This window comes from Chrysemys picta, chromosome 2 (assembly GCF_011386835.1).
Source record: "Chrysemys picta bellii isolate R12L10 chromosome 2, ASM1138683v2, whole genome shotgun sequence".
NCBI classification, from domain to species: Eukaryota; Metazoa; Chordata; order Testudines; family Emydidae; genus Chrysemys; species Chrysemys picta.
The window spans coordinates 37801182-37828368 of record NC_088792.1 but is presented as its reverse complement, the minus strand read 5'-3'; the positions used below and the strand labels follow the sequence as shown (position 1 = coordinate 37828368).

At 44.4% G+C, this 27187-nt stretch overlaps 1 protein-coding gene and 1 long non-coding RNA gene across 2 annotated transcripts in view; one reads left to right on the top strand and one right to left on the bottom strand.

Annotated features, from left to right (window-relative positions):
* Window positions 1-3700: 3700 nt before the first annotated feature.
* On the top strand, window positions 3701-21928 carry MSRB2 (methionine sulfoxide reductase B2). The gene is made up of 5 exons (XM_065582965.1): window positions 3701-4491; window positions 9366-9478; window positions 10468-10544; window positions 20909-20983; window positions 21570-21928. The coding sequence occupies exons 1-5, from the start codon at window positions 4242-4244 to the stop codon at window positions 21649-21651; spliced, it is 597 nt and encodes a 198-aa protein (XP_065439037.1). The 5' UTR covers window positions 3701-4241; the 3' UTR covers window positions 21652-21928.
* LOC135981283 (uncharacterized) overlaps window positions 21749-27187 on the bottom strand; it is a 39487-nt gene continuing 34048 nt past the window's right edge. Inside the window, exon 2 of the long non-coding RNA XR_010598229.1 lies at window positions 21749-25491. This is a non-coding gene — a long non-coding RNA (uncharacterized LOC135981283). The remainder of the gene's footprint in view (window positions 25492-27187) is intronic.

Sequence of the window (27187 nt, the reverse complement as noted above, 5' to 3'; positions counted from 1 at the left end):
CTCATGGGGTATCCATTACCTTCCCATAACTAATTTAGATTTTAAGGCAATTGACAACCAAAGAAAATACTAGATACAAGTGCATGCTACTTGTATTGGACACATATACATACTCTCAATTTGTGTTCATTAGACTGTATAGCTAGAGTGGATGGAACGCATAGGACAAAACTGACAGGCATCTGATCTTATCCAGGAGATTAGTGACCACTGTAAAAATCAGAGGCTATTAAAAATCCTGCTTAGCCAGGTGTGTTTGATGTAGCTGTATGTTTATTAAAACTCACTTTGCAATCAGGGAACATGAGTTTGTTTCTTAAAGGAAAATAGCATATTGAGGAAAATAAAGAAATAGCTTATACATTGTATAGGTGGCCAAATTACATACTAAGTGGGTGTCCCAGAATTACTTTCAGCCCCAGTACATGTGGTTTTATGGATGATTTTTCTGTGGCAATAATAATACCTAGCACTCATATAATGTTTTTATCTGTGGCTATTAAAGCACTTTACACAAAAGCTTAAGGATCATTATCCCCATTTTACAGATAGGGAAACTGAAACACAAAGAAGTTAAATGATTTGCCCAAGGCCCAAGTCAGAATGAAACATCAGTGGGGCAGATTCACCAGAGGGTTTACAGCAGCCTGTTCTACAAGTGGGGGGGGGGGGGGGGAGGTGCAATAGTAAAAAGCATCCACTGCCCCTTCTCTTCCAGAGGTCCCAGAGGAAACCAGCCAAAGGCTACAGTGATTTACCCCAGCTGAGGCTCTGGCCCCAGATACTCGGAGGCACCATTTGTTAGTACACTGGCCTTTCACCTCTTTCATAACTTGTTTCAAATCCAGCGCAGGTGACTAGTTACAATGAGTCTGGCCTCAAAGTGATCTCTTCTGGATGTTTTCTTCACAAAACCATGGAATGACTGGCAGTTGCTACTTAGAAATAGCCCATAACTGCAACAGCAGGAGATGAGGTATTGCAGGCCAAGAATGAAGCAGCATTTGGCAGAGCAGTGTGGGGAAACTTTCCATTAACCAAAAAAAAAAAAAAAAAAAAAAAAAAATGAATCTTGTAGAACAGTTAATGATTTTTGACCCATCCACATAAATCACTGTAAACTTGAATTGCAAGAAGCACCGTATCATGGGAGAATACAAATATATAGTCTCCTGCCACTTTTAATGCCACTTTTTGTCATATATCTTTGGAATATTGTCTTAGAAGCTGGAAAATATAATTTCATTCATTACTGATTTTGTCTATTTCCATTTGACAAACATTAATTCCTCCTAGCCACACAACCCCTTTTTCTAATTAAATGGAAGACAATTTGGTTCTGTTTGGCTTAGCACATGCCAGATGACGTCAGCAGGGGCATATACAGCTCTGGGGATGAGGTTTGTTAGTTAATTTCATTTGCAGGGCCAGAAGAGAAAGCACTAAACATTCAGCTTAATGTCCACGTGGATAACGTGTCTGTAGATCATACAAACACAGCAACTATCTTTTCTTAAATTCTTCAATAGTTATTTATTGTACAAAGGAAAAACCACACCAACAATCACAGTGAAATAAAAGGAAATAAAGATATGTGCCAAGTTTATCATGTCCTCAATATTTTACATTTGTTCATGCTGTATGTTGTAAGAAAACAGAGTGAGCCAAAGAACAGAGGAAGAAGAAAGAAAGCAAGCAAAGGAAATGAGAGAAGGATGGCTTATAGGTCATAGTATATCAGACATATGAACCATGCAGTCGGGAAACTGTCATAATACAGCAATAACATCAGTCTATGGCCCTGATCCTGCAGTAAGCTCTATGTGTCCATGTGGTGTCTCACTGAGGCTCTGCTTAGATTCAGAGGTCCACTGACAGAATTCAATGCAAAATCAGAACTTGTATCGCCAGCACTGTTCCCAGTACACACACATTCTTTCATTATCTGTCAGGCAAACACTCTAAAAAGAAAGACTAAGCATCATCCCATTTGTGAGGTTCCTCTTTTCGATACTGTAGGATTTTTTTTAACACTAGATGGACTATTTTAGTTCTAGAGGACAAAAGACAATAGCCTCACCTGGAAGGGTGCCTCAGATGTTCTGTGAGTAGTAAATTGGAAGGACATTGTGGAGTTCTGGCATGCAGTAGAGAAGACTGATTTTGATGGGGTTTTAAAAAACCCTCTGAGATAATTCTGAAAATCAGCTTATTAAAAAAAATAATTATTTCTAAACAATGTCTCTTCCTTTGTTTTGTATAAACACATTAAAGATATAACTGGACATGCAACCTTTAGCACTTAGGAAACTCCAATTAGTAGAGAATGCTGTAGTGTATCTCCTCAGCAACAAGCATATCAAACCTATCCTCTAAAAACAACAAGGAGTCTGGTGGCACCTTAAAGACTAACAGATTTATTTGGGCATAAGGTTTTGTGGGTAAAAACCTCACTTCTTCGGATGCATCGGAAGAAGTGAGGTTTTTACCCACGAAACCTTATGCCCAAATAAATCTGTTAGTCTGGGCTCAGGTCATGGGGTGCCTTGAAGATAAAGACCATGACCTTTAACTTGATTTGAAATGCTATGGGAAGCCAGTGTCGCGAACAGAGGATAGGTTTCAAGTATCAGGGGGTAGCCGTGTTAGTCTGTATGTACAAAAACAACAAGGAGTCTGGTGGCACCTTAAAGACTAACAGATTTATTTGGGCATAAGGTTTTGTGGGTAAAAACCTCACTTCTTCGGATGCATCGGAAGAAGTGAGGTTTTTACCCACGAAACCTTATGCCCAAATAAATCTGTTAGTCTTTAAGGTGCCACCAGACTCCTTGTTGTTTTTGTACATACAGACTAACACGGCTACCCCCTGATACTTGAAACCTATCCTCTGTTCGCGACACTGGCTTCCCATAGCATTTCAAATCAAGTTAAAGGTCATGGTCTTTATCTTCAAGGCACCCCATGACCTGAGCCCAGACTATCTAAAGACTGCCTAAAACTCCAGGATGAAGACTGGTCAATGACTTTGCTCCTTTGGCACAATGGAGCACCCTACAATAAAGGTAAACTTGTCTGTGTAGGAGACAGAACTTTTTTGTGGTCTAGTCCGAGAATATGAAATGAACTCTCCCAGGAACGAAGGACCATCACAAACCTCACCATCTTCCACTCCAAGGGAAAGGTGCATGTCTTTGACCCTTGCCTTCTGTAACAAAAACAAAAAAAAATCCAAACCCTATAAAACAGGACACTTCATTGTACATGCTTCTCCCTGGGGAAGTGGAAGAGAGAATTACATGTGACAGATGTGTTAAGGCACTCAGGGATTGTGAAACATTGCTTCAGCTGTGCTGCTGTAGTGCTTCAGCACAGACACTATCTATGCTGATTTGTGGGGTTGCATAGGTAATCCACCTTCCTGCGAGGCGGTAGCTGGGTTGATAGAAGAATTCTTTCATTTACCTAGTTCTGTCTACACTGAGGGTTAGGTCAGTTTATCTACTTCACTGAGAGGCCATAGACACTGCCACTGAGGTCTGGATTAGTGGGGCTGGGTGAGGCCAATGTCCAAAGCCCCATCCACCTTGGGAGCAGGCTCAACATAACAGACAATTAATCAGGAGAAGAATGGCCCTTGGGCTGAATTATGCCTCCCATTCCCCACAGGTGGCCCCAGCAATTTCACTGAAGCTGCCCGGGAAGAAAGGGCAGACTCTGGCCTGCACATATTATTGTAAAGAGGGACCCCTAAACCAAGGTCTATGGGTGGAAGCAGCACCTGCATGTCCAGGCTCTGTGCCTCATCACTCTGCAACCTGGATCTCAGCTGTGCTAAGGCGGCCACGCTGCCCTGCGCAGACTTCCTCACTTGGGCCTACAGCCTGAGCTGTGTTCAAACTGCAAGATGACAAAGCTTAGACCCAAGTCAAAGTAGGACTCAGGCTCTGACTCACCCCTCCTAGCAGGGCCCTAATACCCGGATCCTGAGTGCTTACTAGCCTGAGTCAGACTGATTTGCCTGTGGCTACAAAGAGGGTTTGAGCTCAAACCTGAGTGAGCTCCTGGGATTAGGGTGCAGGCTACCGCAGCACTAAAACACTCCCAGCTGGCCCCTTATCAGCTGACTCCGTGGAGGGCTCTAATTTACCGTGTAGACGCTTCCCCTGGAGGCTGGGCTCTAGGACCCTCCCCGGGTCCCAGGTTCTGGGCCGGCTGCAGGTGTCTGGTGCAGAGGAGCCATGCAGATCCAGCGCGCTTCTTGCAGGAGGCTCCGCGGAGCTGTCCTGGGGACACCGGCCTTTGCGCGACTGCGGGGTGCTCCGAGGCCAGCCCGGGCTGAGTGGTGGCTCGCCGGCTCCCGGACCGTTTGTCGGCGCTTGCTCGGCCCCTTTGCACGATGGCCCGGCTGCTCCGAGGGCTCCCCCGACCGATGCTGGGGGCGGGTCCCCGGGAGCGGCCGCCGGGCCAGGGCTGCTCACACCCACGTAGGTAGCTGCTGCTGCTGGGCTCGGGCGCCTGGCGGAGCTCAGGCTGGAGGCTGCTCTCGGGGCCGGGCACGGTCCCCCCGGCTGGGCCTCGCACCCCAGCGGCCGCTCTCCGCCCCTGCCCTGCGTTACCTGCTTCCCCCGCCCGGGCACAGGCTTCTGCGCAGCTGAGCGCCCGGGCAGGCGGTGTCTGGAGGCAGCAGGGGAAATCCATGCTCCAGCTGAAGGAACCACAGAAACCTTTACCTTTCCCGCCGTTCTCCTCCTGCTGCCTGCCCAGGTGTCCCTTAGCCTCTGGGCACTCGTGGCCTATAGTGATCCTGGCATGCAGGAGATCATTTAGCTCATTGAGTGCCAACAGGGGTGCTAGGTGAAATGGTGTTTGTGATGAACACCCATCTGCCCTGTATCCCATTCCCCGGAGCCTCCTATCTCAAGTCTTTTTAATGACTCTGAGTGGGTTCAAAGGTTGTTTTTGATGGGTGAATTGCTTGCTAGATCATGAATCACTTGGTAAAAGTTAACCAGTAATAGGCAATCAGTTAAACCGGTGGCCATGCAATTATGAATATGGCAATGGTCTGTTTTTCTCATGCTTTATCTTTCCATGTGTACACTCCTCTTCTCCTTAGCTTACCTTATTGCTGAATTAGTTGGAGATAAATAGTTCTCAGGGATGTTCTGAGGTCACTGTTCAACACATAACAATGAACTGTTTGGGGAGGGATGTTCTCATAATATCATTTATTACCATGGGGCCTCATTGTGCTAGGCATTGTACAAATACAGACTAGGAGACAGTCCCTGCCCCGAGGAGTTTACAATCTATCTCTCCCACCCCCCTGACCCACTAGAAAGTGAAGAGGGGAAGGGTGACATTTCTGAGACTGCTGTTCCACTAGTCTGTGAATTTTTCAGATCCTAGTTAGTTGTTTAAAATAAAACTTCACAGATTATACACCTGGTACCAAATACTCTAACATTTGCAATTCTATAAATATAACAACTTCAGTTTGTGAGCAGCTGTGCCAATAACCCATTACTCCCTACCACCAGCATGTGTAGGAGTACTGGTACTTCAGGCTTTTGTGACCTGGTACTGGGGGCTCTCCCTCCATATATCAATGATGAACCCATGCTCTGATTTCTGCTGTCCCTCTCCCATTCATTTGTGTGTGTTCTAACCTATGGATGAGCTTGTGCAGCCACTCCAAACCCGGTCACACAGTGTATGATTTGGAGCAGCCCAATCTCTACTGCAGGCCAGAACGCACTAAGTGGTGGACATGAACTGGTACAACTGAGGTTTTAGTCTGGTGATGTGGCACTACTGCATGCAAGTTTGGGAGTCTTTGCACTTTTCTGTACTAATGGCTAATTTCCAAAGATTTCCTGTTCTGTTCTACATCGGTTCTTCTATGGCAGGGGTAGGCAACCTTTGGCACGTGTGCTGAAGGCGGCACAAGAGCTGATTTTCGGTGGCACTCACACTGCCCGGATCCTGGCCACCGGTCCGGGGGGGCTCTGCATTTTAATTTAATTTTAAATGAAGCTTCTTAAACATTTTAAAAACCTTATTTACTTTACATACAATAGTTTAGTTATATATTATATACTTATAGAAAGAGACCTTTTAAAAACATTAAAATGTATAACTGGCACATGAAACCTTAAATTAGAGTGAATAAATGAAGACTCGGCACACCACTTCTGAAAGGTTGCCGACCCCTGTTCTATGGCCTTCATCATGGCCAGGGCCCTACCTAATTTACAGTCCATTTTTGTAAATTTCACAGTCCTAGCATTTTAAAAATCTTGAATTTCATGGTTTCAGATATTTAAATCTTAAATTTAATGGTGGTGTAACAAAACATGAATATGTATTTTAAAAAGGCGAAATATAAACATGTAAAGCTCTTTAAGACTCGGTTTCAGAGTAGCAGCCGTGTTAGTCTGTATCCGCAAAAAGAACAGGAGTACTTGTGGCACCTTAGAGACTAACAAATTTATTAGAGCATAAGCTTTTGTGGACTACAGCCCACTCTATATGCATCCGAAGAAGTGGGCTGTAGTCCACGAAAGCTTATGCTCTAATAAATTTGTTAGTCTCTAAGGTGCCACAAGTACTCCTGTTCTTTTTAAGACTCGGTGTTTCTCAAACCAGGGGTCCCAACCCAAAAGGGGGTCATGGTATTGCCATCCTTACTTCTGTGCTGCCTTCAGAGTTGGGCGGCCGGAGAGCAGTGGCTGCTGGCTGGATACCTAGCTCTGAAAGCAGCACCGCCGCCAGTAGCAGTATGGAAGTAAAGGTGGCAATACTGTGACACCCCACCCCCCCACAATAGCTTTGTGACTCCCTTTTGGGTTGGGACTCCCAGATTGAGAAATGCTGCGTATTTTTGTATACTTTTACCCTAGAGTTTAGGGTACTTTTGTAGTATAGAATAACAGTACACAAAAGACCAGATTTCACGGTCTGTGACGTGTTTTTCATGGCTGTGCATTTGGTAGGGCCCTAATCATGGCAGTAGCTGAGCACCTTCCAGTAATGCATTAAGTGAGGTGACTAAGGGCATGTCTATACGGCCAAATTGGCACTGCTGCTATCGATGCAGCGGTGTCAGTTTAGTGGGTCTGGTGAAGATCTGCTAAGTTGATGGGAGAGTGCTCCTCAGTGGACTTCTGTACTCCCCCTCCCCGAGAAGCGTAAGATAAGTTGGCAGGAGAACGTCTCCTGTCGACACAGCGTGGTGTAGACACCGCTGTAAGTTGACCTAAGTTACGTCGACTTCAATTGCGTAACTGAAGTAGCATAACTTAGGCCAATTTACAGCTTTAGTGTAGACCAGCCCTAACATCTGTCATGTGTGGTTCATTCTCTCTCTCTCTCTCATCCTCTCCCCAGGGAGGAGATGTGTGTGTGCAGTATGGTGTTTTGTTTTGACAGGGTTGGAGTTTTTTGTGCACTCAGTGTTAGAGAAGGCAGGTTGGAGATGAGTGCCATGTACTTGGAGTGGAAGGTAATGAGGTTTGTGAGTTCCTGGAGGAGTTTGTTCCACAGTTGCAGACTGGACCTCAGGAAAGCTCTGTCTCCCTCACAGATGAGCTTTACCCTTATTGCAGTGTTTCATTGTGCCAGTGGAGCACAGTTGCTTATCATGGTCCTCACCCCAGAGCTTTAGGTGATCTTTTAGATACCCTGGGCCCAGGCCATTGAGGGCCTTGAAGATAAGGACTGAGACCATGAACTTAACTCTATTCTCTGGGAAGCCATTACAGAGAGTGGAGGACAGGGATGTTGTGCTCATGGTAGCCTGTATTGATAAGGAGATGCACTGCAGTATTCTGTACTATTTGGAGTTTCTTAAGGGCTGATAACTTTGTGCCCAGGTATATTTCATTGCTGTAGTCAAGATGAGGTGAAAAGGTGTAACTGAGGCCATCATCTGTCAGGATGGGACAGTCTTCTAGCCAACCAGAGATGGTACAAAGCATAGCTCATAGATGCCGCTAGGTGAGAGCATAGTGTCAGCAAGGAATCCAGAAGCAACCCTCAGCTATGGACTGAATTGACCTACTGTGGGTGTGCATCTTAAGCACTATGTGTGTCCTGCACCATGGGTGCAAATTCCTCAAAATGCTTTTATCCATTCACCAGTGTCACCTCTGCCTTGCTAGGGTTCAGTTTCCACTAGCTATTCTTCAGCCATGAGCTGATTTCAGCCAAGTAGTAGGCCATCTTGTGGTGGTGATATGGCCATGTGTAGCAAAGGGTAGATTTAGCTGTGTTTCACTTGGATATTGCTGACACTTAGGGTATGTCTACACTTACCGGAGGGTCCAGCGGCAGGCAATCGATGTTCTGGGATTGATTTATCGTGTCTGGTTAAGACGCGATAAATCGATCCCGGATCGATCCCAGAAGTGCTCGCCGTCGACGCCGGCACTCCAGCTCGGCGAGAGGAGTACGCGGCATCGAAGGGGGAGCCTCCCTGCCGCGTCTGGACCCGCGGTAAGTTCGGACTAAGGTACTTCGAATTCAGCTACGTTATTAACGTAGCTGAATTTGCGTACCTTAATCCGAAGTGGGGGCTTAGTGGGGACCAGGCCTTAAATTCATGTCCTCTGACTAGTTCCCTTATTGGCTACATGTAGATGTTGAACAGGAGTGGGGATAGAATTGATCCTTGTATCATTCCACAAGTGACAGGTCTAGTGGCAGAAGTGCAGTTTCCCATCATTAGTTGTTGGGTGTGTCCCTCCAGGAGGTACTCAACCCCTTTTAGTGCATAACCCTGGACCTCTACCACCTCTCCCAGGTGAGACATAAGTATCTTGTGGTCAACGGTGTCAAATGCTGCAGAGAGGTCTGGAGAATCAATGTCTGGCCTGAATCCAGATTGTTTCAGGTATAGAATATTTATCTCTGATTTCTAAGGGTCAAATTATGCCAAACCCTGCATGAATATATAGGGTGAAGAAGGTGCACCAGCAGAGCAGTGACTAAGGGGCCTCTGTGCTGACCTCAGCCTGAATGGAGGGCCAAGCTGGGGGAGTTGCAGGACAGGGTGTGTGTTACACATCTCCAGTATCTAACATAAGTGGTGTGTAGGGCCTGCAGTCACGGTTCCAGCCCATTGCATGGAGAGCAGGTGTGGAGTTTTGCACTGCAACAGCATGCCCTGCTCCTCTGTAGGGTGTGGCAATATTCAACTCCCAGCCCCACCTTCCTCACCTATGTATTACCTACATAAACCCAGAGTATTCAGTTGTTTGTGGGCAAAGCCTGATGTTGAAGTGGAAAGTGGCCAACAGATTGTGTTTCAAAATGAGAAAAGCGCATATTTTTAAATATGTACTCTTTTTTTATTTTTCCAGTTAAAGATGTGGGGTCTCTGACTAGATATGATGACACAGCTGTCATCACTGATTGGCAAAAGAAATTGACTCCGGAACAGTTCTATATCACGAGAGAAAAAGGAACTGAACTGGTAAGCACGAGGTCCGATGCCTGTCAAGGAGACAGTACTGGAAATAATATATCGCATTTTGTTCATGTTTCTGGGCTTAATCCATCCTTCAGCTACTGGGGGTTGGGAAGAAACTTTCTCTGGGGGACTCCTTACCCCCATCTACTGCAGGATTTCTTTCCTGTGAAGCCTCTGGTGCTGGCCTAGATGGGCAACTGTGGCAGTCCCGGTGTACTTGTAAGCTGGTGTGCAGACTCAGCCCTTTCTTTAGGGATTGTTTGATCTTCAAAAACAAAGCTCAAAACAAATCAACTCAAATTACCGAGTAATAATTGCTGGGGCCTTTCTAGCTCCAACCAGAATACACCTTTCCCCTGTGCTAGCCTTCTTTGCACCAGCTTCCCTTTCCCTTTATAACCCCACCCACAACAGCCATGTCATAGGCTGGAACCCAGTAACCCCTTACATGCCAGGCCATGTTCATACCTTGTCACCCTGCTATATTTCATTCTCTAATTGAAAGGCCATATGGTTTAGTTCTATGTCACTAACTTGCCATGTGCCCTTGGACCAAATCATGTAACCTGTGTCTGTTTCCTTAGTTGTAAAATAAGGATAACAATTCTCTACCTCCCAGAGGGGCTATGAGGATTAGTTAGTTGTAGAGTACTTTGAAGTTGTTGAACTCTATATAAGTGACTTGATCTGTGAGGTGCTGCACACTTCATGAGCTTAGAAGGTCATGACACTGACCCCACTACCTGGATGATTTACACATTTGTTGTTAGATCGTATTCTGGAAGCTTTTGAAGGCAGGGGCAAAATCTTCACTGTTAATCCAAAGGCATATTCCCCTCGATTGCATGTGTGTATGTTGTTTGTTCCTCAAAGGCCTCCTGTGAAGCCTTCTTTGTTTTTCCCCTGTTTGAAATCTGACACCACCCCCCCTACATGCTTGCTCCAGATGTTGAGCCTTGAAAGTAGTATGTTAATACTATGTTGTTTTTTAGCCATTTACTGGAATCTATCTGAATAACAGAGATCCAGGAATGTACCATTGTGTATGCTGTAATGCCCCATTGTTCAGGTAAGAGCCTCAAAATTCCAGTGTATATGGCTGTCCTAAAAGCTTCATAGTATGACAGGCAGTGCAATATATTCTTGGGGGGGGGGGGGGGGGGGGGGAGGGGAGGGGAGGGGAGGGGAGCAAATCATAGCCCAGACTATCGAAAAATTCTTTGATGCCAGCATACTAAAAATTATGCATGAGACTTCCAAGATGCTGGTGGGGACATGGGTATGTATTGGGCCCTATTCTTAAGCACATGAAGATGCCTAATAGCAAACAAATAAATAATAGGTGTTAACAGTGGGCCTGGTACGTTACAAGGAAGTAAGAAAACATGATGACCTTCTAAGATGCTTGTGGTGTAATTCAAAACAAATTGGACACACACAGCACCTGGCCCACTGGGAAGAGTTGGAGGTGATGTAAGAGGTTGCAGCACAGGCAGGGTCGAGCAAAAGCAATCTGGGCCCAGCCCCTAGGCATATCATGATGCTGTGTGGTCCTTCCCCATCACTTGGAATGGTGGAGACAGAAGGACCTCCTCACTTCATAGAGGCAGCTGCAGCAGCATAGGACCCATTTCTTCCCCCCAGGGGAGAAGCAGGGTCCCTCCTCTTCTTAAGGACGCAGCAAGGGTTCCTCTGGAGAGAGCAGGCACTTCCCACCAACCCCTGTACTTATCCCAGGGTGCATCTGCTAGAGCAGGGGTCTCAAACACGCGGCCCACGGGCCGTATGCGTATGCGGCCCGTGGGGTTCTTTCATGCGGCCCGCCAAGCTCCCCCTCCCCGCCTACCCCGTGTCGCCGCGAGCCCCACGCCGCTCCCTGAAGCGACTGAGCTACTGTATGTCCCTGCAGCCCCGGGCAGGGGGGTGGGAGGCAAATAGAAGGCTCCGTGCTCTTGCAGCTCCCATTGGCCAGCCAATGGGAGCTTTGGGAGAGGTACCTGGAGGAGCAGCAAGAGCAGCACATGGTGCTGTTTCCCCTCCCCCCCCCCCCCAGGGACTCCGGCTGCTTCCTGTAGCAGAGCGGAGCGGGGCCAGGGACAAGGCAGGCAGGCATGGACCCTGCCCTGGCCGTGGTGCGCGGCGCTGCCACCCCGGATCCACAGGGGCATCAAGTGGGGGGTGTCAGTGATGCGGCCCTCGGGCCAATGCACTAGTCCTCATGCGGCCCTTGAGGTCATTTGAGTTAGAGACCCCTGTGCTAGAGTGACTGGGCCAGGGCTTCTGCACTCTTCCCCTACTGCACAGAGGCCTGTATTGGTTGATATGGGTGGAGCCCCAAAGCAGCAAGTCTTGGTGCTAATACCCCATTGAGATTAATGGGGCAGATCCCACCTCTGAGCTATTTTTCAGGCTGTCTGAAGACTCAGGCAGACATGACTTTATCAATTACACTCGTGTCATGTTTTCAACTTGGAGGGCTAGAAACCTACTTTTTTTTTTAAACGGAGAATCTGATATAGTCACATGACTCCAGAAGCTGGGACCTAGGCATGTCCTATAGTGTCTGTCTTCACCCAGCTCTGAACATCGGTCATTTTGAAAGGCCTTGCAGAAAAGGAGTGATAAATTAAATTATTGGGATAAGACTACAAGGAAAGAAAAATAAATGGGGATCAGTCACTTCTCTGAATAATGGAGAAGACTGGGACTTGATGCATGGAATTTTATGTTGGAATAGTTTTAACTTTAGAAAAGATTAATTAGGGCCTTCAAGGCAGCCATTGAAGATTACATCCTACCACAAACACTTATGGATGTTTTCATTTCTTTCATACTAAATCCCCCCAAAAAAGTGACTGGATGATCCTTGTTCCTTAATTTTATTTGTGGATACACAAATAGAATATATTCTCCCAGAGTGAGCCAAGCTGGTGTTGCTAATGACAACTATTCTAGCTTTGACATGTCTTCACATGTTTACAGACAAAATCAAATTGCAATTCTGATTCTAGATGCTGAAAAGGCATTCAGTAAAGTGAACCAAGAATGTGCATTACAGCTGGGAAAAAAGGCTGGTATTTATTATTATTAAAGTCAAACTCTTACATAGCACTTTTTATCAGTAGATCTCACAGCATTTCATAAAGGATGTTAGTATCTTTATCACCATATCCCAGATGGGGAAACTGAGGCACAGAGCAAGGAAGTGACTTGCCCAGGGTTACTCAGCAGGAAAATAGAAGAGCCAGGAATAGAAACCAGGTCTTCTGAATGCCCATCCAGTGCTGTATCTGCTAAGCAACACTACCACTGACTTTGGAGCTAGACAGGGCTGTTGTACCCAGGCATAGTTGCTTCTGTGTCTGTGTAGAAGAGGTTCAGGGATGGACAACCAGAATGATTAGAGGCATGGAAAAACATTCATATGAAGAGTGAAAAGATTGTATCTGCTTACCTTTTAAAAGAGACAAGAGGGAGCATGATAAAAGTATGCTCCATAATGTATGGTAGAGAGAAGGTAGACCAGGCATATTCACCTTGTCTCATAATAGAAAAACAAAGGGACAATCAGTGAAATTGAAAGGTGGCAGATTTAAAGATGAAAAAAGGAAGTATTAGTTTTTATCCTTAGCCTGGGGAATTCATTGCCCTAGATGATATTGAGGCCAAGACCTTATCAGGATTCAAAAAGGAATTGGAAATGTATATGGATGACAAAAATATCCGGAGTTATAATAGTAAGGATTAAAACACACCCCAGAGTTTTGGAAGGACTATAAACCCTCGTGTTCCATGACATAAGCTAACCTCTAACTAATGGAAGTAAAGAAGAAACTCTCCTTGGGGGCAGGTTATTTCATAACTGCCCACTGCAGGGTTTTGCACCATCTTCTGAGGCAGCAGTTGCTAGCCACTCTTGGAGACAGAACACTGCACCAAATAGGCCCCTGGTTTGATCCAGCATGATGGTTCCCCCTTATCTCAGATGTTTATTGTCCACAGAGGCACTCACCAAGGATTTCCATCGTCTCTCCTACTTTCAGGTTAGCCAAAGATCCTTGACAGCTGCAGAATTACCAGGGGCACTAAGGGCTTGATCCTGAAAGTAACAGAAGGGAAGTAAGGAAAAGTGGTCATTAGACTGCTTAACAGTTTCACGAACTGTTCAATGGGGATGATGATACTGACCTCCTTTGTAGAGTGCTTCGAGATCTAAAGATGAAAAGCATTATATAAAAGCTATGTCATCATTATTAATAATAATAATTAGTAGTAGTAGTATTACACAAGGCCCTGCAGCTATTCTCTGCATGCCCTGGAGTGATTTATTCTCCTCACCTCGTGTACTCCCATTAACATCAATGGAAGATGAGGGAGCCAAAGGAAAAGAAAACAGACCCTTTAGTTCTTAAATACTTTAAACACATTTACTGGGAGAAATGATAATGCACAGTCAAGTATTATGCCCACCAATATTGACAGTCTGGATCTCTACATTTTATTCTATAATACAGCATCAAATAAAATGAATAACATGTCTAACGTACTTATTGGCCAGCTGAGTAGTCCTTCTCCAGACCCTGTTCTTCTGGAGGCAGTGCATCAGCTTTACTCTGCCATAGAGCAGCAGTCTTGGTTTTCTATTAAAATTGCTTCTGTACACCTACTTTTATATAGTGAGGATGGTTGCTGCCAACTCACTGTGTCTGAGCACTGTAATATCTGCCCCCCCACCTCCCTCCTTCTCTCCCCCCCTCCTCCCGAGCAGATCTGCAGGGACACAAGTGCTAGAAAATGTGGCATGGGACTCTGTCAGCTATTCTCTGCATGCCCTTGACATTACTGGCCTGTGAGGGGCAGATTTTCTAAGATAATTAGGTGCCTTTAGGAAGCAGATGGGCATCTAGTGGGATGTTCAAAGGCACATAAGCAGATTAGGTGCTGAACTCCTGCTAAGTAAATGGCAGTTAGGTGCCTAACCTACTCCCACTACGTGGAATTTTCAAATACCTTTGAAAATCTGGCCCTGAGTGCCTGTGCTTTTCCTCTCCATACCCTCCTTATCAGCACTACACACACTGCAAGATCATCAACATCTAAGTTTGTCAATAGGGTGCCTAGGAATGTTATATGCAGATGGTTCTACTGTCTGTAACTGAGCCAGAAAAGATGGTTCCTCATATTTTGGACCTAGCTAATTGCCTTGTATATTTCCAACTAAGAGTTAAATTGGGATACGACTGAAATCATACCAGTTTCTATAAATGTTTTAAAATATACATTTCAGACTAGAACTTCAGTGGGAACCTGAGGAACTGCATACTAGGGCAATAAAATAAAAACAACTTAAAGATTATAGTAAAAATGAAGCTGGACCCAGCAATAAACGGTGATAAAACTAGATCTTGATAATTGGAAACTGACTAAATTCACCTTTGGGTGAGCATGGAAATATATTTAATACCAATGAACACTGCTTAAACTTTTGTATCGTTTTAGAACATTGCCCATAAACATTTTTAAAAATCAATGTTCAGAAGCTAGTAAGATGTTGCAAAACGTTGTGGAGACAAGGTAAAAAGCCTGCAATAGGCTAGAAAAGTGATACCTTCCAGCAGATCAGGGAGATTTTAAATTCCTAAATTGCAAAAACAGTTGCTGTTCCTTTACATGAAAGCATCCTTTATACTGAATGTTAAATAAAGACAGGCAAGCATGAAGATGGGTCAGTATTGAAGAGAATTGTGTCAGTTACTTTCATTTGTGCTAAACTTCTAGTCTTATTGCAATAAAAAAACCCACGCAGACCTTCTTGTAACGCACTGCTCTAGAAAAGCATGGCTATAACTGTCAAATAAATTAGGGTGTGTGTGTGGGGGAAATCACATTCTGGAACAACCTATCTTTTAAGATTGGAAATAGGAAAAATCATAGGTTAAAATGGACTGAGAAAAAAATTCCATGAATCAAATTTTTTAAGAAGGAGCTACACAATACTAATAGAAAAACTAGTATTTGAAAAGAGAATAATTCATCATTGTTTAGCTTAGCTGTACACACACACACAAAGAACTTCACAATAAAAAAAATGTTTATTTTTTAAAATGCATCAGACTTTTAGCCAAGGCTTTTAGCCAAACAAAAAGTTCTGTGTGTGTGTGTGTGTGTGTGTGTGTGTGTGTATATATATATACACTTATATATATATATGCTTATTACTCTCTGCTACCATATGCTCAGTGAAAAAGGTTCAAAAGACATGGAACAAAGATCTCAACCTTCATAGATAGCGAATTACGGAGTTTTAATCAAACCTCAAACCTTCAATAACCATACAGCTGAGATTTCTACTACAAAAAGCATTTTAAGAATTATCGGGACTCTATCAAGGATGGCTAAAATAAAAATCAAAGCAAATGACGTGTTGGAGGTATAGTATGGTGAAGGCTAATCTAATGCATATGTTTTGGGAAAGTCCAGTTATCCATAAATTCTGCGATTAAGTACTTCAAAGGACAAATATGATCTTGAACAGCAGTATTTTTGTGGCTACTAAAATGTTTCTGTTAGATAATCTAAGGGATGTACTTACTAGTAAACCACACAGGGACAATTTCTGTTTGAAAGCTGGTTTAATAGCTCAGAAGATTGATCTTTTGAAAATAGAAAACCTCTCCAGCAAGGCTTAAACATTGTAAAACTGGTGTAGAAGACTGAATGAACTAGCAAATTTAGGGACAGATCCAAAACCGGTTGGGGTTGTAGTGGAAAAATTTCCATTGACTTCACTAGGTTTCAGATAGGGCCCTTACAGAGTATCATCCCATTTAAATGAACAGAAGGATAAATGTAAGGAAATGTGGTTGTTTCTTGACAATTTATCAATATTCTGTTGTGATTTTCATGTACTATGTGTGGAGCGGTGGTGGTAGAGTGACCAGCTAGAAAGTGTGAAAAATTGGGATGGGGGTGGGGAGTAATAGGTGCCCATATAGAAAAAGCCCCAAATATCGGGACTGTCCATATAAAATCGGGATGTCTGGTCACCCCAGTGATGGGGAGTTAGTGTATCAATACGTAGAGCTTATTCTTGTGTTCTGGAAATAAAACTATTAAAAACAGACAAAAAGAAGCAGCCGAACTAGATGAAGTTGTAACCAGATGCCTGTATTGGCTCAGGCCATGCCTTAGGAAGCTGCATGTGGCTCTTCCCCTGCCCACATGTGTTGGGGCAAAGCTGTCCCAGATGCTGCAGAGAGCCTTGCATAGCTGGAGTGGGGCAGGACTGGGGACCACATAACGTCCCTTCGCCAACCCATGTGGGGAATCTGCAGGCTCTGTTAACTTTCCTGCTGTGAGCCTCTGTAGTACTGTCGAATACCCCCATGAGATGAGGGGGCATGTTTCCCTCAGCAGGTGACAGATGGAGGAGCCCCTGGAGAACTGGTTCAGTTGAAGCCTTGCAGTACAGTGCAGATGCACTGGGTACAGGGCCGGCTCCAGGCACCAGCGAAGGAAGCAGGCGCTTGGGGTGGCCAATGGAAAGGGGCTGCACGTCCGGGTCTTCGGTGGCAATTTGACGGCGGGTCCCACAGTCCCTCTCTTCCTCTTTGAGCTGCTGCCGAAGAGGAAGAGGGAGTGAAGGACCCGCTGCTGAATTGCTGCAGAAGAATGAAGCCAAAGTGCCGCCGATAGGCTTTATCTTTTTTTTTTTTTTTTTCGCTTCGCCGCTTGGGACAGCAAAAAAGCTGGAGCCAGCCCTGACTGTATGTCTCTGTGTGATAATCAGTCCTGGCTTCTAGCAGACCCCTGAGATCCCTGGGTGTTGGGGACCAAACTCTGTGCATCTTTTGCAAACCTGTAGCTGAGCATTTTCAATAATACTTTGTGTAATAGATGGAGCAGTAGCCCTTAGAAGAGTGATCCTCCAGTCATTCCTTCGCTACAGTCTCTCATTTACTTGCAAAGATTATATTGCTTGTAAAATATTTACAGTTATTTACAAATGATGTGCCAGACACACATTGCTATTTTTGACTTGAATTAAAGTGAAAATTGCCATTTTAGAAACATTAAATGTATCAGATATTAATATGTCTTTCTGAAAGGCACAGAAATAAGATTTTGTCAGTCTTTCATGCCCCACCATAACATGTATATTATCTTAATTAAATGTTTCACTTTAGAGCATTTGTGATAAAAGACTCCCTTCTGCTACTGGAAACTATTCAATGGTGGCAGTGTCTCTGTCTACCACTAGGTGCCACTGTGAGCATAGATTTTTGGGGAGCATTGAGAAAGCTGGCCCTGGAATAAGAGAATAAAAACCTGGGTGGAGACCTTCAGGATTTGTTCTTTGATATATTTATCATAGTAGTGCAATCAGTCATGATTTGTTGCAATGATGTACAAATCTCTTATCCGTAGAAATGAACAATTTTGAATTACTGTCATTAATAAATCCTACTTTATTTATAAAGGAGGGAACTTTTAGATTCCTTTGTACTAATTGAAGTCTAAAACTATTACTTTGATCATAATTTATAATAGATTTTAAGATGAATGTGGAACTAGTTCTGTATTAGTAATAATCCCATCTATTAACTGTAGTGTTCTCTTTTTAAATGTCTACTTGGAGAATTAAAACACACGTAAAAAGGAACCCTAAGGCAAATAAACTGAAATTGTTTCATTCTTGAATACCATATATTTTTCATGCCATGCTGTTCTGTGATTGAGGTAAAATCTTCAGTTTTTCTATTGATTAGCTATATTGATTTGCATTATCTTTGACTTTATTTTTCCTCCCGACAGAATTTTGAATTGTATCTTATGAGCAAAGGTTGGCTCAAGGATTCCCCACCCCAGTCTCCTAACATTTTCAGCATATTTTTTTCCAGTTCCTGTTTAACCACAAATAGTAGTTGTCTCTGTAATGCCAATTGTCACCTCTTGGGGGCAGTAGATCATTGTATTCTAGAAAGCTCCATAGACTTGTGTAGAATTGATCTGCCGAACTTTTTTTAGTTACACCTTGTCGCTTTTGCTGTTTCAAGCAGCAGTTGCTCTGATGTATAAACCTTGTCTGGCAGGTTAAACTAATGAGACTCCAAAACTTACTGTAATTTTCAATCTTGATTTTTTTAAAATAATGTACTTGGAAGCATAAGGTTTTGAATTGTGGCCTTTGGGGCTCTACAGAAAGTGCCTAGTGCGTTTAGCTATTTGGAAAGCCATTTTCAAACACTGTAGCAGGCTGGACCACCATTGATGGGACAGAAGCCTGTACTGTAGAAAGAACAAGAAATCTATTAGGTGAAAAGGTTCTGGAACAGTGATGCTGCACTGAAAAAGATGCTTATTGAGCCAAATGCTATTTAAAAAACAAACAAACAAAAACAAAGGTGAGGGAGAGAGTAGAAGGGAAAGCTAGTTTTTCCTATTGAAAGCAACAAAAAAAGTCTATTTAACATCTATATTCTTGATTAATAACAAGATCTGCTGTCCTCAATAGTTCAGAGAAGAAATACAATTCCAGCAAGGATGGGCTTTATTTTCGGAAGCTTTTGGTGCATGTGGTACAGATGAAAACAATACCAATATCCTGAGGTGTCCAGATACCTCATTAGGATCAACCAGCATGGAAGTCATTTGCAAACAAGTATCTTGAAGGTGGTACAGAAGGACTTTTTTATGGTGTTTTCTTCTTTCCTCATCTTTCTATCATTGTCTGCATAGTTTGCCATATAACAATATCTAGAGATTGGTCCCTTTTGGCCTGGAATCTATCACTGTGATCATCTAGTCTGACCTCCTGCATAACACAGGCCATAGAACTTCACCAATGTAGAATATCTTTAGAAAAACACCCAGTCTTGGATTTAAAAATGGTCAGTGGTGGAGAATCGACCATAAACCTTAGTAAATTGTTCCAATGATTAGTAACCCTCACTGTCAAAAATGTACATCTTAATTACAGTCTGAATTGTCTAGCTTCAACTACCAGTCACTGGATTGTTATACCTTTCTGTGCTAGATTGAAGAACCCAGTATTAAATATATGTTCCCCATAAAATACTTATAGACTGTACTCAAGTCATCCACAGTCTTTATTAAACTAAATAGATCGAGCTCTTCGAGTCTTTCACTATAAGGAATGTTTTCTAACCCCTTAATTATTCTTGTGGCTCTTCTCTGAACTCTCTCCAATTTATCAACCTCCTTCTTGAATTGTGGGCACCAGAACTGGGCAAAGTGTTCTAGCAGTGAGTGCACCATTCAGGGCCGGCTTTAGCAAGAGTGGGGCCCGATTCCTGGGGGCGTGGCTTGCCACAAATCCCGCCCCCAGGAATCGGGCTGCGCTCCGGCCGGAGCTCCAGCCGGGGTCATGGGGCTTGGGTCTGGCCCGGAGCCGCTCAGCCGTGGCCGGGCTGGAGCTGAGCTGGGGGGCCGGGCCCGAGCCGGACTGGACCCGAGCCGAGCCGGGGGGCCAGACACGGGCTAGACCCGAGCCGGGCCGGGGGGCTGAGCCGGGCCCGGGCCGAGCCGAGGGGCCGGGCCTGGGCCGAGCCGAGCCGGGCCCGAGCCGAGTTGCGGGGGCCGGGCCCGGGCCGAGCCAAGGGAGCCGGGCTGGACCCGAGCCGAGCCGCGGGGGCCGGGACAGAGCCGAGGTGAGCGGGCCGGGCCAGCGCGCTCGGCCAGAATCGGGGCTGGTGCCCCAGGGCCGGAGCTGCTGGGGCTGGAGGTGCTCGGCCGGGGCTGGACTGGGCCGCGCCGCGCCTCCCCGGAGTGCATCTCACGTCCCCCTCCCTCACCCCTGACTCAGCTTACCAGGTGCTGCCGCCCGCCCCTGCTTCTTTTCAGACTTCCTGCGAACCTCTGATTCGCGGGAAGCAGGGGTGGGGGAGGAGCAGGGGGCGGAGCATGCAGGGTAGGGGAGGAGGGGGAAGTGAGCTGGGGGCGGGGTGGAGAGTTGTGGCGCGGGGCCCTCTTAGCGCGGGGCCCAATTCAGCCGAATCGGCTGAATCGGCCTAAAGCCGGCCCTGGCACCATTGCCAAATACAGAGGTAAAATAACCCCTCTTCCTACTCAAAATTTCCCGGTTTGTGCATCCCAGGATCAAATTAGTTCTCTTGGCACAAAAGCACATTGGGAGCTCATGTTTAGCCGATTATTCACCTCAACCCCCAATGGGTAAAACTTTCAAAATGTCTAAGTGACTTAGGTGTCTAAGCCCATTGAAAGTAAATGGGACTTAAACCTCTAAGTCACTCAGGTGCTTTTGAAAATGTTACTTGGTGTGTGAATTTATATAAAATCTTTGTGGATATGTTTTGTTTGCATCCATGCAGTTAGTAAATTAGTCTGTCCCGATGTATCTGTGAGTGTTAGGATACCACTGAAAAGTTTTATTTCTCATCCCTTGGGATTTAGATATGAGAGTCAAGATCAAAGCAGTATCAGCTATAAAAATCCATTTCTGGGTGAGGGAACAATCTGGCAGATAAGGTGAGCATCTTTTTAAGTACACTCAGCTTGGAATTTAGGAACAAAATCTATTACACCAATCCACTAGAGATTATTTTATGTGACCAACTGTTACAAACCTGTCTTGGATGTTTGTCCACACTTTGTCTGACTCGATGCCTCATCATGTAGCAGAGGTGTGAAGATAGGATTGACAAAGTATTCCATAGAGGTTAGCAAGAACTTTGTATGCATAAGACCTGCAGAACCAGGTCATATCTTGCCCGAAACAGGGCCAGGTGCTGTAGTGAGTACATCTTATTGTGTATTACTGCTAACCTGGAAAGACTGGGATCTCTTTGAACAACTCATAACCTCACATTCCTTTGGATGTCTTTACAACTTGTGAACGTGCTGTTAGCTTTGTGCTGATCCCAAACCTCATGCTGTGAGTGTAGAAAATCTTTTCTTAAAGAAATGTCCGAGTAGCCTGTAGGGTTTCTTTTCCCCCTGAGCTGTCATTCTTAACTAAGTTGTGGAATAGCACTGCAGAACATGGAGTGCTGTCTGATATTCTACCATGAAGACATTTGTGTTCACTTAACTAATGATTGTTTTTCTGTTGCAGTGTGATGCCCATCTTGGTCATGTGTTTGATGATGGTCCCAGATCTTCTGGACAAAGGTTCTGTATCAACAGTGTTTCGTTAATCTTTAAACCAAGCTTAGACTAGTAGGAGAAGGATCTTTAAGTACTATTGTGAAAGCTACAAATTTTAGTACCAAACATAAATTCACTACCAGATCCTTTGTGCCACTGGAGTTTTGTTTTATTGATGTTGAAAATGTTGGTAAAAATATATTTATTGTAATTTCTAGCCTAATATTTGTGTTCATTTGAATCTGATTTTACGAATGTGTACAATGTATTAGTTTTGACTAAATGTTTAAGTTTCTATGAAATAATACAAAATGTTTATGAAATTGAACATTGATGTGTTCCTCTGTCTTGTAAGTGTTGAAATAAAAACCTCAATGATTACCTTGTACTTAACATAAATTTATACATTTAACTTTAAAAAGTAAATCCAAGTAGTTGTGGCCTGTAGTTTTCAGTGTTAAAATGTTTGCTTTTTTAATGTTGAGCTCATTTAATACTGATTAAAAAGCAAATAATGCACATCTGCAAATTAGCATTTTTCCAGGTCTGAGAGACATTTCATTAAAGCAGCGACTTGTGACAGAGCAACTGACCCCAGAAATTCAAAGCTCTGCAGTGGGGCAATGTAAGTCCAAAGTATTAACACCTTCTCCCAGCCCCAGACAGGCACCACAGAATCAAAAGGGGCTTGGAATTGCTGCAATTCCCACCGAGATTCATTTCTGACAAATTTATTCTTCTTCCAGAATTGAATTGGGTTGAGATTGCAAGTGGAGCCCTCACGGGGTATGCTCCCTATTTTAGATTGAATGAGGTGTGAGGGTAATTAATCTTACCACTATCACCCCAGCAGTATTTATTTATATCCCTAAAGTATTTAATGACCATTGATTCTGTCTGTTACTTCTCCCATCTTCCAAATGAGATCTTAGCTTGTTTAGCTAAAGGACGCCATATCTTGGATGCCATCAGAAAGTAACTTTAGACTTTAAGACTTATTACAAGGTTAGCAGATTTACACACTTGGTACATTGGCCCTAGTATGACCAGTATGTGAGATAACTCTTGTGTTTCCTGTTTTCTCCAGACCAGACCTACCCCCACTGAAGCTAGATTGCACCACTTCTTGAGATTACAGGGTCAAAGCGATCCATTTCCAGAAACCTATTTTCAGAGCATGGTTACCTTAGCCCTAGGCTCTTCTAGCAGCGCAAGAGGAAGACCTTTTCCCACTACAGCGAACAGTTCAGAAGTAAACAGAATTCAAAAATGGAATGAAACTGTTTGGAATTTAATCTAGATTGTCGTAGTTTCAGTGAAGAAGCCATCAGATTGGGAAGAGCTGTAACTGGACAGGCAGGGCACAATTTGTTGTTGCCCAATAGCTTCTTTGTGCTGGCTGTGCTACATCAAAACAAAGGAGCCGTACGGTAGGTGCAAATTCCTTAAACTCCCAGTGAATATCAACTGGCACGGGGAACCTGTTCTGCAGGCACCAATCTGTCTCTGTACTATTCAACCCTCACCCGTGCCCTCAGGAGCCCCCAGCATTGAGGGGGCGGGAGGATGGATGGCTGGGGCAGCCCTACATCCTGGCTGTTTCCCACTGCCACAGTGCACATAGGGGATATGGAAATGGAGGGTGCACTTTAGGGCTGTTCTAATCTGCACTGGGGTCCAAACCAGCCCCTGGCAGCCTCTAAATAGGGAAGACACAAGCCACTTCCATTGTGGTCATGGTACCAGTGGTAGTGTTGGCACAGAGCAGAACTCAGCTCTCAGACTCCAGTTATGTTGGTAAGGAAATGATGCCCTGAAGCAGGGATAAACAAGCTAGGTGTTTTTACACAATTATCACTTTTTCATTCTACCATGGCTTTAAACACTGTTAACAGAGGAAATCTTAAGTGGCCTTAGTTGGAAACGTTTTTTTAAACTCCAAACCTCAATCATATTTAAAACCATTCAAGGAACCATGGTTCAGATGCACGAGCAGCTCACTTCCTCCTTAAACAATGCCCTTGTGCCTGTGCCATTAGCAGACATGGGTAAAACGTTTCACTCTAGGTACTTCCTGATGCAAAAATAGCATCAGAACTAAGCCTCGTCCACTCACTGTAAGGATCCACAGAGGCATTTGACTTGCTATCTTTTTACACATTTCAGAGATTGGATGACAATGGGTGCAAAGGCTTCTGTGCAAAAGATATTTTCAGTAATTTGTTTGTCAAACACATGTCTGTATAAACTTGTACATACCTTTGTGCAGTTCCTAAGCACTTAGGACACCATAAAAGGAAAGAATTGTAGCTGTGCTGCACAGAGCTTTCCTGCCATCAGATTTTCACTCATCTATAACCTCGATAATGCTAACCTAGCTGACTTTATATTGTTCCCTGCTGAGAGTTACTAGGCAACATCGCATTCAATGCTACCTGTAACAGGTGTTTCCATTTTCCCTTTCTTGGCTGCCTAAGTAATAAGGGTGCTAATTGATTTAGAGCTTTGCTGCCTGGTACAATTCTAAAGACACAAAACACTTTAGTAAAATTTCAGTTCATGTAATAAGCAGTGCTGCATTAGTCTGGAGCTGTGCACTGCGTTTCAGTTGTCATCTCAATCTTTTTGAAGCATCGAATTCCTTAGAACTGTTTTAGTGATCACAGACATAGGGAACTCACCCCTACATGATGTCAGCTCTAGAATCAGCCTTTCTGAAAAATGACCAGTGCCAACACCGAGAACATACATAATTCTTCCAGCTAAACTAAAATAGAGCTCTGCACAAAGGACAACAGAGCCATAAAACGGCATGAGGAGTCAGCGATGCTACTACCAAGCTTCTGCCTTGCTGTCATAGGCGTGAAGACCCAAATTATGTCAGACTTGCTTATTAACAGAACTAATGTGTCATTTATGTCACATACTCTTGCCCACTTCCTGCCCACCTATTCTAGCCATTGCTGTGCTTGCTTATTCCTGTACACCCAGACTTGAGGTCCAGGTAGTCTACACAGGGATGGAAAGAGAGCTCATGCCTCCTTACGCACCTGTGTGGACATATAAGCCAAGAGACTACGAAGCCCTCCAATATGTTTTCATTGGTTTTCTTCTTGGGATCTATTGCTCCACTGTCAAAGGGTCCTTTAGGGTCCAGTTCATCACTGGTCATTCAGGGGCAGTTTTGTCACAATAAGAAGTGACTAGTGATTATCAAAGGAAAGTGGGATTAGCCAGCCATGTTTAGTATGGAGAAACAGACAGCACAGTGTGACTCTGTATGTACATGATCAGATACTGAGAATTGTATTTCACTTGCAAAGTCTCCAAATTAAAATGCTCACAACACCCACCAACACAGCTCAAAGTAGAGTAGAATGTGGCCTATGCTGTGATAAGAGTTCTGTCAGCTCCACCTGCAGACTTGCACCGAAATAACTAGCTTGGTTTTAATTCACACCTTGAGTTATTTTGGTGCAAGTCTGTGTGTGTGCACTCTTATTGTGGAGTACAAGTGTCTTATTTCAACGTAGCTTCAACCCAGACCAGCAAAAATCAAAACAAGACACTGGGTTTTCTGCTGCTCAGCACCATAATATTGCAGTGTATTCCCCATAAAAGTGACACTCTGAATCCAAAATAAGAGTGTCAACACACAAACTTGCCCTGAAATAAAGTGTGGATTACAACCAATTTAATTAGTTTGGTGCAAATTTTTGCATAGACCAGCCCTTAGTGAATTGGCAAGTTGGTGACTAGCCCAAACAGTGAAGGCTGCCTGCGCAGAGATGGAGTGTTTCTTCTGTAACCGTAGGTGCCATTGTATCCAACCAGAGGCTTGACTGAGGTGAGAAACAGCCGGTGACCACCCACATGTGTTGCAGAATGACCTGAGGGAAAACTCAAATAAGGATCAGGTTAGCTTGCGAGGCTCATTTATATATATATAAAAGTATTTACAAAGCTGTCATCTTATAGACTGCACAGAATCAGAGAAATGTAGGGCTGGAAGGGACCTTGCTTGCACGGTCATCAAGTCCAGCCCCCTGCACTACGGCAGGATCAAGTAAATCTATACCCATTTCTGCAACATGTTCATCCAACCAGTTCTTAAAAACCTTCAGCAATGGAGATTCCACAACACCCCTTGGAAGCCTATTCAAGAGCTTCATTACCATTAGTTGCAACTTTTTCCTACTTGCGAACCTAAATCTCCCTTGCTGCAGATTAAGCCCATTACTGCTTGCTCTACCATCAGCAGACATGGAGAACAACTGCTTGCAGTCCTCTTTATAACAGCCCTTAATGTATTTGAACAGTGTTATTGGGTTCACCCCCCGTCTTCTTTTCTCAAAACTAAACAGGCCCTTTTATCATTTTTGTTGTTCTCCTCTGGACTCGCTCCAATTTAGCCACATTGTTCCTAAAGTGTAGGCTCCCCCCGACTTAGACACAGTACTCCAGCTGAGGCCTCACCAGTGCCAAGTAGACCAGGCCTATTACCTCCCACGTCTTATTTATGACACTCCTGTTAATATACCTCCCCCCCCAACCAGAATGATATTAGCCTTTTTCACAACTGCATCAAATTGTTGACTCATTCAATTTGTGATCCACCACACCCCCCAGATCCTTTTAATCAGTACTACCATTTAGCCCATTATTCCCTATTTTGTAGTTGTGTATTTGCTTTTTCCTTCCTTAATGAAGTACTTTCAGGGCTGGCTCTACTGTTTTTGCAGCCCCAAGCAGCACGCCGAATTGCCGCTGCGGACGGCAGGGGCAGTCCGTGCACCATTAGGGCGGCACGCGCATTTCCGCGGCGGGGGCAATTTGGCCGCAGCTTCTGTCCTGCTGCCGAATTGCCGCCGCCGTGGAAACGTGCGTGCCGCCCTAACGTCGCACGGACTGCCCCTGCCGTCCGCAGCGGCAATTCAGCGCGCTGCTTGGGGGCAAAAACACACGGACTGACGCCCCTTGCAGATTGCCGCCCCAAGCACCTGCTTGGAAGGCTGGTGCCTGGAGCCGGCCCTGAGTACTTTACACTTTACTGAAGTGGTTGACGTCAGACCTATTCTCAAATTTGTGAAGGTTGGTTTGAATTCTAATCCTGTCCTCCAAAGTGCTTACATCCCCACGCAGCTTGGTGTCATCTGCAGATTTTATAAGCATAGTCTCCACTCCTTTATCCAAGTCATTAATGAAAATATTGAATAACGCCAGATCAAGGACTGACCGCTGTGAGATACCCCTCCACTAAATACATCCTCCCAGTTTGAGAATGAACCACTGATAACTCGGAGTACGGTCTTTCAATCAATTATGCAGCCACCTTATAGTAATTTCATCTAGACCATATTTCCCTGTTTTGCTTAGATGAATGTCATATGGGACCGTGTTAAAAAAAAATTACTAAAAATCAAGATGTATTAAGTCTGCTTCCCTGCCTTCCACTTCCCCCAACCCTCAACTTCACTAGGCCTGTAACTAGGGTGACCAGATGTCCCGATTTTATCGGGACAGTCCTGATTTTGGGGTCTTTTTCTTATATAGGCTCCTATTGCCCCCCACCCCCGTCCCAGTTTT